Source organism: Panthera pardus, unplaced genomic scaffold (genome assembly GCF_024362965.1).
Source record: "Panthera pardus isolate Hobbes unplaced genomic scaffold, ASM2436296v1 HiC_scaffold_3, whole genome shotgun sequence".
Taxonomy (NCBI): domain Eukaryota; kingdom Metazoa; phylum Chordata; class Mammalia; order Carnivora; family Felidae; genus Panthera; species Panthera pardus.
In genome coordinates, this window is record NW_026526876.1 from 6656233 (window position 1) to 6674711 (window position 18479).

At 41.9% G+C, this 18479-nt stretch overlaps 1 protein-coding gene across 2 annotated transcripts in view; it reads right to left on the bottom strand.

Annotated features, from left to right (window-relative positions):
- Nucleotides 1-18479, bottom strand: part of MAP2K4 (mitogen-activated protein kinase kinase 4) — a 134330-nt gene that overhangs the window by 11142 nt on the left and 104709 nt on the right. For both annotated transcript variants that reach the window (XM_053893182.1, XM_053893183.1), the window contains 2 exons: nt 4051-4128; nt 2188-2336 (listed from right to left, as the gene is read on the bottom strand). In XM_053893182.1, coding sequence (XP_053749157.1) covers nt 2188-2336; nt 4051-4128 — 227 coding nt within the window. The remainder of the gene's footprint in view (nt 1-2187; nt 2337-4050; nt 4129-18479) is intronic.

Consider the following 18479-nt stretch of genomic DNA (forward strand, 5'->3'; position numbering starts at 1 on the left):
TCCCTCTCTCTCTCTCTCTCTCTCTCTCTCTCTCTCTCTCTGCCCTTCCCCTGCACACACACACACTTTCGCTCTCAAAATAAATAAATAAATACTTAAAAAAAGACCAGACCAGGGGCTCCTGAGTGGCTCTGTCGGTTGAGTGTCCGACTTCGGCTCAAGTCATGATCTCACAGTTTGTGAGTTTGAGCCCCACGTCAGGCTCTGTGCTGACAGCTCGGAGCCTGGAGCCTGCTTCGAATTCTGTCTCCCTCTCTCTGCCCCTCCCTCTCTCTCTCTCTCTCTCTCAAAAATGCATAAACATTAAAAAATTTTAAAAATAAAGGGGGCGCCTGGGTGGCTCAGTTGGTTAAGCGTCCGACTTCGGCTCAGGTCATGATCTCACAGTCTGTGGGTTCGAGCCCCGCATCGGGCTCTGTGCTGACAGCTCAGGGCCTGGAGCCTGTTTCAGATTCTGTGTCTCCCTCTCTCTCTGCCCCTCCCCTGTTCATGCTCTGTCTCTCTCTGTCTCAAAGATAAACATTAAAAAAAATTAAAATTTAAAAAATAATTTAAAAAATAAAACAAAGAGATCAAGGGATTAAACAACTCTTAATTATTTTAGAAATTATGCTCTTTGACTCACACAGATTACTTTAACCAAATTACTTCATTAAAATGGAATATATAAAATTATCACATGCAATTATATAAACTGTATAGGTGTTTGCAAACTGGTAAAAATGGAAGAAGCAGGGGCACCCGGGTGGTTCATCTGGTTAAGCATCTGACTCTTGATTTCAGCTCAGGTCATGATCTCACAGGTTCGTGGGATCGAGCCCCATGTTGGGCTCTGTGCTAACCGTGCAGAGCCTGCTTGGGATTCTCTCTCTTTCTCTGTCTCTCCCCTCTCCCCCACTTGCACAAACTCACTCTCTCTCTCTCTCAAAATAAATATATAAGCTTAAAAAAAATAAAAAAGGAAAAAGCAGCCAATTTGAGTCATGCTAATGGTCCTCTTCCACCTAGAAAACCCTGAGGTATCCATCACCCCCTGGGAAACCATTGCAAAAGGAGAATTTCATTATAAAAGATGAAAGGGACTTAAAAACTAGAGTCTAACAAATATTTTCTAATTATTCAAAAAGAGGGCAATGCTGGACCATGAAATGTAAGTCTTACAGGGCCTAGAAAGAGGAGGGAGATAGAGTTCTTGGCAAGAAAAAAATGCGCAGAAAAAGGAAAGCATTTTCAAGAATGCTTTTTGCCCAGAAACACATTAATTTTAAATCATGTTGGATAAACAGAATAATTATCAAAAATATTCAAATGATAACAAAACAGGTGTCATTTAAAACACAGACTGAAACAGGGGCACCTGGGCAGCTCAGTCAGTTAAGCCTCCGACTTCAGCTCAGGTCATGATCTCACAGTTCGTGAGTTCGAGCCCCGTGTTGGGTTCTGTGCTGACACCTCAGAGCCTGGAGCCCGCTTCAAATTCTGTGTCTCCCTCTCTCTCTGCCCCTAGCCCTTCACATTCTGTCTCTCTCTGTCTCTCTCCCTCTCAAAAATAAATAAAACATTAAAATACAGACTGAAACAGTACAAAGCACGACTGTGTTCCTGCCGTATCTGCACGTTCTTATTTTTACGTTCTATGCACACGCAGGTGTGCACATGCACACACACCTGTTAAAAGGTGGACAAACAACACCAGGTGTCGGGTTCACACCTTCCCCGGAAGCGGCTTTCAGACAGCCTGGATTCAGCCGACCCACCGAGCTTTGGGTGGTCTCTCCCAATGTCACAGGCTGTGACTATGTCACAGGCTGTGTCAGAGCAGAGGGCCAGCCCTGAAATGCCAGTCTGACCTGGTAGGTTCTTGACTTTGTAAAAGCTTCCCCGCAATCCTAGCACAACTGCACTGTTAGAGCCGCATCTGAATAAGATGATCAGTCTCGCAGAGGCTGGATTTCTTGTACCGGGTACTAGAAATCAGTATCCAACTAGCAGAACACAAGAGCGATGCTCTCCGGGCCCGCTGGAAGCTTCCGTGTGGCCAAAGTGGCCCAGAGTTCCGGCACAGAGGCAGAGCGACAGGAAGAAGGCCACCCCCTCTAGGGCATGGAGGCCCAGTGCTGCGGGGAGCCAGGAACACTGGCTGTTCTCACCACGTGTTTGTTGTGCATTTGGACATCACGTACTCACCACAAGTTGACAAAGTTGATGAAACTGGGGGAGAACTCCCTTTCCTCCGAGTTACTCAGCTGTGGAGGGTCTCCTTTCACGACTTGTGTTAGTTGATCGAATACACTATTCCACTTTGGGTAAGGAAATCGGCCTGTGGCTAACTCGTACTAAAGAGAACACAGAGGGAAAAGCAAGATATACAAGATATATAATTTTCCCAATTAGTAAGGCTAAGTGGAAGGGGTGTTTAGAAATCAAGGTAATACAGAGAATTCCGTATCAACTGAGTTCAAGGACTGGGACTAAAGGAAACCCCAAACTTAAGCCCGGACCATGTCCCCACCACATAAGAGCTGGGATAGCCCTCAATTCTGATTCCTTTGTGTGAAGGATCCCGGAAGGTTGGTTTTAGAACTTTCTTGGTACAAAGTCTGCACAGTCGATAGTTATCTGAATGGAAGGCCACGTCCAGAACAGTGGTCATATTCATTTTTAAGGGAAGAGGTTCAATCAACAAAAGCCCAACCTGAGCTCAAAGGAAGCAATGTGCGATTCTGTTCTCCAGCCATCCTGTGGTTACTACAGTTTTGACCACAGCCAGATATTACCACAACAGAAGAAATCAAGTCTGGATCAAAACCCCAATGGCGGGGTGCTCAGGACAGCATCTCTAAACCATGCCAAACCAGATCCGAAGGATCTTACGGACGTTATGTCCCAATTGGTCAAAGGTCAATTCTCCCCTTTCTCTTGCTCTGTTCTGAGGATAATGAAAACCCAGAAATTGTGCTTTTTCGGAAAAAATAGGTCTAAGTCTGCAGCATGGCCTAAATGAGCACCGTTTTAGGTATGCTGGTAGGTGATTGTTATGTGAGGGTGTGACCCCAAGCTCATGAGAGAAGAAGGCACCTGAGAGGCAGCACTGAGGACAGCGTCTCAGGGCTTCTTCAGCTGAGGGCCGTGGGACCTCATTATAAAGGGGAGGAAATGAACGGGAAAGTTTGGGGCTGCCTACCAAACAGGACACAGCTCCATCTAGTGATGGGAAATTCACAGCCCATGTAGAAGAAGCTGTCCAAGGTCAGAAAAACACCACCAAGCCGTGATAAAGCAGCAAGCACAAGAAAACAAATCTAAGATTTCAAAACAACATTTGGTAACAAAGATAAGTGATGAGCAAATACAGATAACTTTTAAGATAGAAGGAAAATTTCAGTACAGGTACAGGTGAGAAAGAAGAATTTGCTTAATTGTGCTTAGCTGCAAGTTAAGTAGCTTTCTTACTATTCTTTCTCAGTGTTTGAAGGTAGAACTTTCATTAGGTTTGTTACCTCGGTTGTTCTGGTTCCACAAGAACTGAATTACGTGTAGCTCATTCACGTGTGACTTTTCTGTTCGGTGAGTAGAAGATTCCAAGTAGAAACTCTGCTTGTCCGTGTAAACACATACACCTAATACACATGCTGTACAGAGTACATGCTATTCCCGCTGGAGGTGGCAGGAGACAGGTGCCTTCACCGCTGCGCTGACCGTGGGGGCGCCACCCTCCCCCGTTCCTGTTGCTAGTGCAGTTGCCGACACCTCGTATATGTGGCCAAGGGGCCCAGCGCGACACCAAAGAGCCCAAGGCACTTCCTAAACCTTGAGGGAAACTGTCAACTCTGGTTTGATTTTTAAAGTCAAACACATACTTTTTTTCAACAACTAGAAGATATAGTCCCTGTGATTATGACCATGGAGGAAAAAAACAGGTAAATAAAGTCAAAGACTAGGAGAGAGAGAGAGAGAGAGAGAGACGGAGAGGGAGAAAGGCAGTTCTTATGAGGGGTGGAAGAGTGATAACATTTTCTTTCGATGCTAAGTCTACCATGACGAACGTACCAATGTGATCCCCAAACTCCAGACATCAGAGCGGACATCGTATCCTTGTCGAGATGCACTTGGGTCTATTCTTTCAGGCTGGAACACAAAGAGAAGTCACAGTCATTAATCACGCAAACCCTCAAGGTTCAGGGTGGAAGCGACCGCTGGTAGGTGGCTGAAATGCCAGCATACTTCTAGAAGAATCCACATGTGGGGTCAGACTTGGAGCAACAGGAAGCCATCATTGTATTGAAAACAAGCAAGAACAATCCACAAAACCCAACCTAATGGCAACCTCCATAAAGGGAAAACAAAGTGACTCTTCTCATTTCCCCCCCCAACGACTCCAAAGCATGTGCAAACCGGAAGCTAAGAACAAAGAAAAAAGGAAGAAAACTGGAGAAGTGAAAAAAAAATAATAATTATGGGGTCAGATTAGTAAGCAAGTAGTGGTAAACAGAAGAAGAAAAAAAAAAAAAAGACTAGATCTTCTCTGTTTCAGGGAATGAAGCCACTCCACAATATATCTGAAATACAAGAGCAAATATAAACTCAATAAATTCGTTATAATTATTCTACCCACTCTTCATCATAAAGCTAAATTTAACACTATGCAGAGCTTTAAAGATACCTATTAGTCATTTTTAACCAAATGAAGGCACTGGCAAAATATATTATCCTATCATGCAAACAGCGGAAATCATCTTTAGTAATTCCCATGAAGGGAGTATTCTTTACATGTCCTTGAAATAAGGGACCATTAGTTCCATACGTGTCAGGGATGGAGAAGAGAACCAGTAGCACAGAGCTGATAGTCCCTAGGTAAGACTTAGAGTGAGTACTATTGAAAGAAATGTCCAGAAGTCTGATAGTTGACTGTTATAATCTCTGCCCGTCAGCAACAACTAGTTTGCAGATCTATTTTACATATTTTTGCTTTGAACAGGAGTACTGAGGCTGTATAAGTACTCACTGGAGGCTACTTAGTTTTTAGTTGCGGACATGTGTATTTACCTGAGAAGATACACATTACATAAAAATCCCGGACCGCCAACCAAGAGAGGCACATACTGTGCCCAAAAGAGCCAGGGCACACACTTTTCTCAGGCTGACGTGGAGCATTTACTGACATAAACTATGTTCTGGGCCATAAAACACACCTTATTTTGTAGAAAAGAAATCATGAAAAGCGTGTTCTCAGATCGCGAAGTCACTCAATTAGAAACCAGTAACAGAAAGATACCTGGGCAATCCCCAAATATTTGGAGGTGAAACAACATACTTCTAAACAACCCGCAGATCACGGAGGAGGCCTCAAGATAAAGTAAAATAATACCCTGAACTGAGTGAAAACGAAAGAGAACTCATGAAGCTTCAGGAAATGCAGCGAAAGTAGTATTCAGGGGGGAAATTCATAGTACTGAATAAATACAAATACTAGAAGACAAGACACAGCCAGCAATCAAAACCTAACCTCACAGCTTTAAGGAGTTTGAAATGGAATAAACCAAGGCCAAACCACTCAGAAAAAAAAATAATCAAAGGAAGAGTGGAAAGTATGTGAAATAGACAAAAACAACAAAAATGACAACAGAATGCACACCGACTCTTCGGAAAGATCAACAAAACGGATAAACTTCTGGCTACAATGAGAGAAAAGGAGACATAACCAAATTACTGAAATCAGAACGAAAGGGGGGACATTGCCGTTCTTCCAGAAACAGACAAAATGGACACAGTTTTTGAAAATGAAACCTACCAAAAATAATAGAAATCTGAATAGCCGTAAAGCTATTTTTTCAATGAATTTGTTATGAAAAACTTTCCCGTGAAGTAAAGTCGAACCCAGATGTTCTGGTGAACTCTTTCGACCATGCAAGGGAGAGATAAGACCAGTCTTACATGAATTTCTTTCGAAAACATTTTATGAGGTCAATTTATTCACTTGTAAAACATAATAAAGACATTATGATACAATTTGTAATCCTCATAAACACAAACTCAAAAACTATTAACAAAAATAGGGACAAATCTAATCTAGCAACATGTGAACCACATAATCATGACCAAATGGTGTTTATCTCAGGAATACAAATACTGGCTTAAAACCTGAAAAGCAATGTGATGCCCCGTATTTACAGAAAAATGGAGGAATATTATACCATCTTCTCAATAAATGTAGGATTGACACCTGAGAAGATTCACAATTCAACTCTCAGCACACTATGAGAAAAGAAGGAAACGTCATGTCATAAAGAGCATCCCAAAACCACCAAGAGCAAATGTCATACTTTTTACCCATGAAATCTGGAACACTCTTTTCCTAATTAACACTGGAACAAGATAGGACTTCTGTTCAGCATTATACTGGAGGTCCTAGCCGGTCTAGAAAGCTAAGGAGGGAAGAAAAAAAACCAAACGCCACACCACTGCCTTTACTCAGAGACACTTGAACTTCTATAACTGTTTACACAGACCATCCCTACTAAAGTTAACAGCAACACGAGCAGGGATACGGGGCGTGATGTCAAAATACGCAAATCTGTATTTATCTATGACAACAGAAACATGCTGGAAGATAGGTTTTAAAATTCCATTTACAAGAGTAGCATCAAGGACCATGAATCGGTTAGGAATAAACGTTAAAGGCGCTCAAGGGTTCCTACACTGAAAACCACAAAACATGGCTGGCAGCAAAACGCCCTCAATAAATGGAGGCACTGCAGGTACTGAACTGAAGCACTTGCTAAGGCCAACATACGCACCAGTGAGTGGACAACAGATCGTGGTCCATCAACACAATGGAAACTGCTCAGCAATAGCAAGAATGAGCTAACATACCCCATAGGACGGCTACCTCTTCAGCACATCGCGCTAGAGAAAGGCAGCGGCCAGACAAGAACATGGCGTGAGATTGCATTTGGATGAATCTCCGGGATGAGAAAATCCAATTGCATGGACAGAAAACAGGACTGAGGATCTTTTTTCGGTAACAGACATCTTCGTCTCCTGACTGATGAGCAGCCATTTGTCAAAATTCAAAGTGTGCACTTAAAATGGGTACCATTTGTGGTCTTGGGGGGCAGGTCATTCTGAAACTGCTCTATGTTTCTAGCATGTGTGCGTCGTGAAAACTTCCCCAACTCCTGTAAATATGTCAAAAAAGGATTCCATTTCCTTTCACTCACACTGGGGCCAACCCAAGGATTTTTTAACTGCCCTTTTCAGTTTGCTTGATATTAATTATTCATTAGGGCCGCTTCAGTTACAGGATTACGTGTATATTTTTGTCCGTGAGGGATGCAAATGATTTCTGTCCCGTAACCCCCAACGTTACTTCTTCATTGACCTGGAGATAATTAGCAGTATTTTATTTGGATGGGCCATCTCGTTCTTTCCTCAGTGACTGTAAATACTAAATGACACAAATGCTTTTATGCTAGTTTCAGCATCCTACCCGCCCAGTGCTCTTACCAATGAGTTAAATACATTTTGACATGTTCTTTCTTTACTTCCAAGTGTACTATTTTTAACATCTAAAAGTTATTCATTGAGAGGAGTGGATATTTAAGATTCAAGAAGTTAAAGACCCAGCATCCTGAATCTAAAATCAAAACAAAGGTTTGAAAAACAAAAAGCTTGCTAAAAGTATAAAGGAAAACATCAACTTAGAGGATATGTCACATTAACAAAAATAGCAAAAAAAAAAAAAAAAAAAAAGATAAAATAATTTTATATCCAAAAACATATATAACAATAAATACACAAGTTACTTTGTATGGAAACACATAAAATAAAAACCGAGAAATAAGAAGAAACTGACAATTGAATGTTACACATTTTGAACTAATCCTTCTCAACTTGTTTGTATTAAAGAGGCAAAAAAGAAGTGTTACGCATATGTAATTAATAATACAGGTCTTTTCCAATATTTCACATTTGATTGATCATTTATCATGCTAAAAAGAATCTTAATATGTCTCAAAAGGCAGAAATATATGGGCCAAAAAGCTTTGATAAGAAATAAGTCAGGAAATTAAAAAGAAATCAATGAAACCCTTTGTACTGGTTAGCTATGATGTATAACAAATTATCCCAAAACTGAAATAGCTTAAAACAACAAATATTATCTCACAGTTTCTGTGAGTCAGGATTCAGGGAATAGCTTTGATGGGTGGTTCTGACTCGGGTTATCTCATGACTGAGGTCAAGATGGCAACTAAGACTTAAGGCTTTTCTGGGTCCTGGAAGATTTGGCACTAAGCTCATTCACCAGGTTCCTGGCAGGAAGGCTTAGTTCCTCACCACACGAGTCTCTTCATAAAGCTACCCAAGCGTCTTCACGACATGGCAGCTGGCTTCCCCCAAAGTGAGCAATCCAAGAAAGAAAGAAGGAGCTACAGTGTTTTTATACGGCCTGCTCTCAGAAAGGACACCCTGTCCTTTCTTCCATATGCTCTCACTAGGAGAGACTCACTAAGTTCGGCCCGTACATCAGGCAGTACTTTGTCTCCACCTTATAAAGGGAGGTGTATTAAGGAAATTGTGGACATCTTTTTAAACTACCACACACCTGGCTACTAAAAAACATTCCAATAAGCAGTTCTTACAACTAATATTTAAAAACCTAAGGGGGCACCTGGATGGCTCAGTCAGGTAAGTGTCCAACTCTTGATGGCGGCTCAGGTCATGATCTCACAGTCGTGAGATCGAGCCCCGCATTGGGCTCTGCACTCAGCATAGAGCCTCCTTAAGAGTCTCTCTGTCTCTCCTTCTGCCCCTCTTCCTAGCTTGTACCCTCTAAATAAATAAATAAATAAAACCAACTAAGAAAACAAAAATACGTATGTGAATACATGTACACGTTCACACACGCCCACATGCATCGGATGCTAAGGAAATAGTAAAACCTCACAGATTTTGAAGAATCATCTACCTTTCCCCAAAGACTTCTGGCTCAGAAGGATTCCAGTCTCAAAGAACGGAAAATTATACCACCACAAATGTTCTGAAGGCTGGGGAAGCTTTTTTGAGCTCAAGGAGATCAAAGATATGTTTCATTCACAAGATGATCACTAACTTTTTACTGTATGAATAAACTAAAGATGGAAAATTTCCCAATTCGATTTTTAAAGCTAGCATAGCCTATAGAAAACCTTCATAATATAAAGTATGAACCAATCTCATTTAAACACTTTTATGCAGAAATTATATTACCATACCACATGTAAAAATACATTAAACATATAAACTATGAGCCATGTAGGGATCACTTCTGGAAGGCCGGAATGGTTCAACCGCAGAAAACATGTTACTATGATTTGTCATACCAGTAGCTACATAGGGAGAAACATTTCCTCATGGCATGATTGATACCAAAAAGGCATTTAATAAAATTTTTAATAGCTGTTCCTAATTCATGCTCATCTTCTCTCTCTCTCTCTCTCTCTCTCTCTCTCTCTCTCACACACACACACACACACACACACACACACACACACAGAAATGCACAGACTTTAATCAGAAAAAAAGTATTTGGTTTCAAGGGAGAAAAAACATGAGAATCGTACAATCAATATTGTCATTCAGTACTGATCTAGAAGTATGAGAAAAGTAAATACATACAAATGTATATATATCAATCAATAGAAGGAGAGCCAAGGCAAAAATTATTTGCAGAATGGTACCTTGAGTACCATCTGAGATCAATTCAAATTAAAAAATGAGGCAGATTAGTACTTTAGCTGGTTATAAAATTAACAGTCATCTAAATAGCTTCCCTGTATATCAGCAATGCTAGGAAAACACATTATGTGACATTTAAAATAGCAACAAAAAACTGTCTTAACACCCAAGAATATAGCAGGGAGCCAACTAAATAAAGACTGGGGTCTTGGGGCACCTGGCTGGTTCAGTCAGTAGAACACGCTATTTTTGATCTCAGGGTTGTGAGTTCGAGCCCTATGTTGGCTCCAGGTTGCTTAAAAATAAATTCTAGGGTCGCCTGGGTGGCTCAGTCGGTTGGGCGTCCGACTTCAGCTCAGGTCATGATCTCGAGGTCCGTGAGTTCGAGCCCCGCGTCGGGCTCTGTGCTGACAGCTCGGAGCCTGGAGCCTGTTTCGGATTCTGTGTCTCCCTCTCTCTCTGGCCCTCCCCCGTTCATGCTCTGTCTCTCTCTGTCTCAAAAATAAATAAATGTTAAAAAAAAATTTTTTTTAAATAAATAAATTAAAAAAAAAAAAAAAGCAAAGATGGGGGTCTCAAAGGGCTCACAATCTAGTCAGGAGACACATATACACATACAAAATACAAAACACATACAAAACAAAAGACACATACAAAAACAAAGAATCAGGTGGTGATGAGGGTTATGAAGCAAAGCGGGGTCAAGGAGATGAGAGGAACAGGTCAGATGTGGTGGTCCAGGAAGGACTAGCCAAGCACATGGCATCTGCTCCAAGACCTAACTAAACTGAAAGACTGCCAACGTTAAAAATGTTCACAGAGGAGAGAGTTCAAGGGAGAAAGGAAAAGACCCCCAGGTAGGAACATCCTCCAGATGCACGTGGAACACAGAGGTCGGTGTGGTGGCCAGAGTGTGGCAAGCAAGGCAGAAGGTAACGTGTGGACAATTCTGAAAGACAGTTGAGGGCCAGATCATATAGAGCCTTCTAGGCCCATTATGAGGATTTGGGGATGAGTTTTAAGCAGAGAGGTGGCATAATTTAACAATGCTCAGAGAGGGTAACCAGCTGTTACATGAAGCACAGACTACTAGAGCAAGGTTAAGCAGAAGACCATTCTAGAGACTAGAGCAATCAGGCAGACGAGACATGCCAGTGGCCGGACCAAGAAACACTGGTGGTTTAAACATTTTTTTTTAATGTTTTATTATTTATTTTTAAGAGATAGAGACAGATTGTGAGCGGGACAGGGGCAGAAAGAGAGGGAGACACAGAATCCGAAGTAGGCTCCAGGCTCTGAGTTGTCAGCACAGAGCCCGACACGGGGCTCGGACTCACGGAACCGTGAGATCATGACCTGAGCCGAAGTCGGACGCTTAACAGACTGAGCCACCCAGGGACACCACCCCCCTTTTTCCTTTAAAGGAACACTAGTTGTTTTCAAAAGAGAGCGGGTTCTATGCCTTGAAAGTAAAGCAGACAGCATTTGCTTATGGACAGGATGTAGAGTATGAAGAGGAAGGAAATGAAACTCTAAAGTCTGTTCCTTGAGCAACTGGAAAGAGGGGTAAGAATTTACTGAAATATAGAGAAACTGGGGAAGGGGAGGCAGCTCCCAGATTTTGTAGGGAGCAGAGGAGTGATATGATGAGGTCAAGAGCTTGGGAATAAACTTATTATATGTGCAACTTCTGTGGGATCTAAGAAGTAAGAGAAAGTAGGAAACCAGACATATAATTTTGGAGTTTACAAGTGAGGTGTGGACAGTAAGAAATGTATGGGCACTCATCATCCCCGAGCATCTACTAAGTGACAGAAGCTGTACATCACGGAACAGAGACAGAAAGAAAGTATTACTCCCTAAGACTGGATGATGGACTCACTAGAAGAATCTGGGTAGTTAAGGGAAAAAAAGAGACTGAATACTCAGCCCTGGGGCATACCAAAATAAAAGAGATCAGGAAGATGAGAAGGCCCTAGAGACCCAGGAGAGAGGGGCCAGTCAGGAAGGTAGCCAAGAGCACATAAATGTCATGGAAACCAAGGGACAAAAGTCTTCAAGAACATAGTATTTTAAACATCCCAGGAAAATTAAGGAAGGTCATGGCTCCAAACTGACCATGGGCTTCAGCAACAAAAAGATGGTGATTGCTCTAATGACAGCAGTGATGTCATTCAGTGATGGGGGTAAAAGAACCCATAAGAATGGGGACAGAAAGAATAAAAGGAGAAAAAGGACAGACAGTGGGTATAGACAAGTATTCAGAATGGACAACAATAAAAATTTTTTTAAGTTTATTTATTTTTGAAATAGAGACAGAAAGAGACAGAGCATCCGAAGCAGGCTCTGTGCTGACAGCAGAGAGCCCAAGGCGGGGCTTGAACTCATGCACCGTGAGATCATGACCTGAGCCTAAGTCAGATGCTTAACCGACTGAGCCACCCATGCGTTCCCAGAATGGACAACAATATTTTAAAGAATTTATTAAGAAGTGTGTGTAGCCAGTTAAGAAGGAAAAATTAACAGACAGTAAGATAACTTGACCAAATAGAGAGAAACAAAGTATTCTTCGCTGGGAGGACTAAATAATATAAAAATGCAGTAACCAAAGGCATTTAAGACTCTAATGAAATGCCAATACAATTCCTGCTATTTTTAATAATGATAGACTATTCAAATGAAACATACAGAAAGAGGATACAACACAGTCCAGAAACAGTCCCAAATCCAAGGATTTAGTACAAGAGTACTGATTCTGAACAATGGAATTTGAATAATCAGATAATTAAAAATATAATTTTTATTTTATGGGTGAGGGGGTTTGATTAACAATGCACTTGTCACAATGAGCGGTGAGTAATGCATAGAACTGCTGAGTCATCATATTGTACATTACATCGTGCAATGAGACCAACACCACTGAATGCTAATTATCTCGAATTGAAAAAAATAAATAAAAAGTTTTAAAAATTCATGACTAATCATTTGTGGGGAGAAAAGTCACACTCTTTCCCCTGATAATTCACTAATCCTGATTACATCAGGATTAAAAACCTGAAATGTTAGGGGCACCTGGCTTACTGGGAGGGGCATGTGACTCTTGGGGATGTGATTTCGAGCCCCATTTGGGTGTAGAGATTACTTGAAAAAAAAAAGTTAAAAAAAATTTTTATTTTTTTTTTACCTGAAAAGTAAAAAAACAAAAGCCCAAACTTAGGTACTCAAATGTGAGTCTACAACCATTTCCGATCTCGGCACCAGGAAAACCTTTCAAGATATGCTAACAGCCAGAAACCGTAACGGTAACCCTGATAAGCTAACCACATTGAAATTTTCTATTTCTGTAATTCAATCAAAAATTTGTAGAATTTAAAGACAAATGACAATTTCTGGGAAAACATACAAAACCTAACAAGAAAAGACAGAAGTCGTCATTATATTATACATCAGTACAAAAGACTGGCATCCTAATAGAAAATCTGGCAAAGGATAATACAGAAAAGTGGCCAAATATAAGAAAAAATACAAAAGTATATAACTTTCTCAATAATTTTGAAATATGTAAGAAAAAACCCTTGAAGTTTTTTAACAAATCCCATCCTGGCCTACCAACTCAACAAAGATAAAACTGTAACACTCTAATGCAGAATGACACCTACTGAAAAAACACACCATTTTAATCGTATATTGTTTCCCCAAAGGTCTTGAGAAGTGTGACCTTTTTATATATAGCCAAGGAAAGATACGAAAGAGTTGTGCGAAGACACAGCTTAAAAATTTCTGCAGCAGTATTTAGAATAACAAAGAACCAGGGGCGCCCGAGTGGCTCAGTTCAGCGTCCGACTTCGGCTCAAGTCATGATCTCGCAAGGCTGAGAGTTCAAACCCTGCTGAAAGCACAGAGCCTGAAGCCTGTTTCAGATTCTGTGTCTCCCTCTCTCTGCCCCTCCCCCATTCATGCTCTATCTCTGTCTCTCTCAAAAATAAACATTTTTTAAAAATTAGAAAAAGGGAATAACAAAAAACTAAAAAATCACAAGCAGGCAAAAATAGAAAGTCAGTTAATGTCTAGTGGCTAAATTCATTATACATGAAGGTGCATCGACCTGGAAACACGCCTGCAAATGCCTAAGGAGCAGATGAAAAGCAGAAGTGCCATAGGATTTCATTTACATAAAAATGTAGCGGGATATATACTCACAGAACAATTTTTTCCCCTTATGAATGAACGATGGGTAATTAATTCTCCACTTTCCTAGTCTGTACTTTATTTTTAACATATCAAACAAGGACATAATCTTCCAATAAGAAACACATTTACAACACTATCAATAGTAGAGTTCTTCAAACGTGGAGTTATTTCACTGAACATTTAAAAAAACAGGCATAATACAATGGGATTTCAAAGTCACCAGAAAGTGAAATATCAAGCCACCGGGGATAAGCTGTGTGTCTCAAAGTTATGTGTACAAACAGAAAAAGTGACATATACGCCTCCTTTGGGAGTGTGTGTGTGTGTGTCCACACACACATATACATCCACCATATATATATATATGTATGTACATATATATATGTATGTACATACATACATATACATACACACACACACACACACACACACACACACACACACACATATACACACATACATCAAGGGAGAAAAAAAATCAGATCTGGAATCTTTTCCTGAATATTCCAAAATGTTTCGCTAGGCAAAAAATATTAGGCAACTGACAGAATGGGAGAAGATATTTGCAAGTGATATATCAGATAAAGGGTTAGTATCCAAAATTTATAAAGAACTTGCCAAACTTAACACCTAAAAACATAATTTGAACTGAAGAAATGGGCGGAAGACATGAATAGACACTTTTCCAAAGAAAACATCCAGATGGGTAACAGACACATGAAAAGATGCTCAATATCACTCATCATCAGGGAAGTACAAATTAAAACAACTGAGATACCACCTCACACCTGTCACAATGGCTAAAATGAACAACTCAGGAAACAACAGGTGTTGGCGAGGATGCAGAGAACAGGGAACCCTCTTGCGCTGTTGGTAGGAATGCAAACTAGTGCAGCCACTCTGGAAAACAGCATGGAAGGTTCTCAAAAAAATTAAAAATAGAACTACCCTACGACCCAGCAAATGCAGTACTAGGAATTTATCCAAAGGATACAAAAATGCTGATTTGAAGGGGCACATGCACCCCAATGTTTATAGCAGTGCTACCAAAAATAGGCAAATTATGCAAAGGGCCCGAATGTCCATCAACTGATGAAGGGATAAAGAAGATATGGTATGTGTTTGTATATACACACACACACACACACACACACACACACACACACACACACACACACACAATGGAACACTACTCGGTGATGAAAAAGAATGAAATCTTGCCATTTGCAATAATGTGGATGGAAGTGGAGGGTGTTATGCTAAGCAAAATAAGTCAGAGAGAGACAGATATTGTAGGATTTCACTTATATATGGAATTTGAGAAACAGATGAACATAGGGGAAGGGAAGGAAACATAAGATAAAAACAGAGAGGAAGGCAAACCATGAGACTCAAATGCAGAGAACAAACTGAGGGTTCCTGGTGGGTGTTGGGGGGGAGAATGGGCTAAATGGGTGATGGACATTAAGGAGGGCACTTGCTGGGATGAGCACTGGGTGTTATATGTAAGTGATGAATCACTGGGTTCTACTCCTAAAGTCAAGGTTACACTGTAACCTTGAATGGGGGCGGGGGGGGGGGGAAATCTTAACTATATTTAAAATTAGAGTAAAAAGCTCTTCTTAGAAGAAAACCATCATGGACTTAACACCCAAGATTACGCAGGGGCAGGGGGAGGATGGGGGGGAGGGAGGAGTTGTTACCTAACATTCAGAAATAAGCCTTCAAACTGCTACAGAAAGAAAGAGCACTGGTTGCTCAACCACAAATCCCCATGTTCAAAGGTGACAGCAGGGTAGCCCATGGACAGTTGTTTCCTAAGCTTGATTTCTGTGAAGTCACAATTCTCCAGGACTGGGTGCACCAGCCGCAGTCTCAGTACTGACTCAAACAACGGCGGCCTTCCATTGGTTTTGAAACAGCTTTCCTGAGATGGAATCCATACACCATCCGACCCACCCACTTGAAGCACTCGATTCACGGGTTGCTCATGTATTCCCAGGGCTGCTCGACCATGACCGAGGTCACTTGTAGAACCTTCCCCCCCGCCCCGCACTTCTGGCCATCGCCACCTCACGGTACCACAACTACCCCCCACGCCAGACCTACTGATCTACTTTCTGTCCCTACAGGTTTCCTTTTTCTGCACTTACGTATAAATGGAACCATACAGCACGTAATCTTTTATAACTGGCTTCTGCCCCTTGGCGTAATGTCTTCAAGGTTTATCCATATCGTAGCACGTGTATTTCATTTTGGTTTGAGACGGGGCACGAGTCCACTAGTCCACCCAGACCACGTTTTGTGTGCCCATTCACCCACTGGGGCACACGTGGGTTACTTCTGCCTTTTGGGTATTACACATTCATGTCGTTATGTGCTGCAAACATTCATGTGCGAGTTTTGTGGACGTGGGCTTTCGTTGCTGTCAGGGATAAACCTGGGAGTCCAGTTTACTGTAACTTCTGCACTGAAATGTTTGAGGACCTGCCAGGATCTTCTTCCAAAGTGGCCGTATCATCTTCCTCTGCCACCAACAGCGCATGACGGCTCCAAGTTCTCCACACCTTCATTAACACTTATTAGTATCTGACTTGGGGATTCTGGCCATCCTAGTGGATGTGTGGGGCGGGGCCTCACTGTGGTTTGAAGTCTTCAATTTTTAAACCAGGAAGAACTGGAATGTGACGGATTGATAAGCCGTCAAAGCAACAGCTAACGACCCCGAAGAACATTTATTTTTTTCCCGACTGAAAAGCCTAACCGAGACCGTTACATCCTTAACAACACTCCTGAATAAACTGCTTTCCGGTTATTAACAGGCAAGCCACAAAATAAAGTGGGTTCCACTGACAAATATCAGGGGAATGCTAAGTTTAGAAAAGCTGTTTCTTCATTGAGATTTTTCTCAGCATTTTTAATTAGTGTGCTAACATACATGATGTATCTAAACCCTTAAAATAGCATACAGTGATTCCCAGTCATTGGGTCCCAGAACGCTTTTTTGACAAACTACCCATGTCATCCAGATGCAAAATTTTTAAAAAGCCACTCTACACAGTCTCCCAGTTTTCTGAACAAGATGAGTGTTCAGAACATGGCCTTCATTGAAAGTGATACACAGACTGACAACAGCGAAAACGGCAGAGCAGGCAACTCCAAGGGAGCATCCTTCCAAAGAAACATGAAAAAATAAAGCAAAAAAATAACCAACCTTGTCAGAATTCTGGGGTTAAAGAATCAAAAGTTTATAGGAACCAGGGGTGCCCGGGTGGCCCAGACAGGTAAGCATCCAACTTCGGCTCAGGTATGATCTCACAGTTCGTGAGTCCGAGGCCCGCATCGGGCTCCATGCTGACAGCTCAGAGCCTGGAGCCTGCTTCAGATTCTGGGTCTCCCTCTCTCTCTGCCCCCCACCCCCGCTCATGCTCTCTCTCTCTCTCTCTCTCTCTCTCTGCTTCAGATTCTGGGTCTCCCTCTCTCTCTGCCCCCCACCCCCGCTCATGCTCTCTCTCTCTCTCTCTCTCTCTCTCTGCTTCAGATTCTGGGTCTCCCTCTCTCTCTGCCCCCCACCCCCGCTCATGCTCTCTCTCTCTCTCTCTCTCTCTCTCTCTGCCCCTCCCCAACTTATGCTCTCTCTTTCTCAAAAATAAATGAATAAACATATTTTTAAAAAGTTTATAGCAACCAAGCAAACAATGAATCAAGAAAATCCAACTCGAAAATGATGAGAAACCTCTGCAAAATTGCTACTTGACCTTGCCCCAGTCCTTGCTCCAGCTCAAAAGCTGTCTTACAGACGGCAGATCCCCGGTATCGGACCCTAGACTCTGGGTCCAGAGGGAAGAGGAAGCAGAGCAGACCTTAATCAAAAAGAAGTGAGTTGGTCTGTTCCAACCTGTCCGAGGAGCGATGGAGAATGGGCCGTGGGGCCTGCCTTTGTCCTGCCCGGCTGGGGACTCACTCACGGCATAATGTCAGAGGACGTGCCTCAAAAACACTGTAAGGCAAACGCATGACCTGCGGATGGCCGGTGCAGAAGATAAGGACTGAGACATACATGAGACCCCCAGAAATGTGGCAGGAAAAGTAGACGGCAGAGTTTCTTTGGAAAATGAAGCCATTCACACTGCCCTGTGCACGCTGGGAAGTTTAGAAAGCCAGGTGCATGCCCAGTGGGGGACCCGCACTCAGAAAGACCAGAGGACTTAAGCTGTAACCTCTGGCTGCTCTACAGGCCAAGGGCAGGTAGGAAGTGAAAGGGAAAGCAGATATGTGAATGGAGGGGCTGAGCATCGGAGGGGAGGCCCTAGCACAAGCCATCTGCAAGGGCTCCAGTAGTTGTGTGGGTTTCCTTCCCTTTGTTTTCTTGATGGATTGTTTTTTCTTTTCTTTTTGGATACTGGTATCCGAAAGGAAACAAGCAAAACAAAAAACTAAGGAAAACAAAAAACGAAACTGTCAAAACATTAGCTGAACACAAGCTAGGAAAAGAAACATCAGAGACCACAGGATTTATTATACGGACTTTTTCTTTTTAATTTTTTTAATATTTATTTATTTTTGAGAGA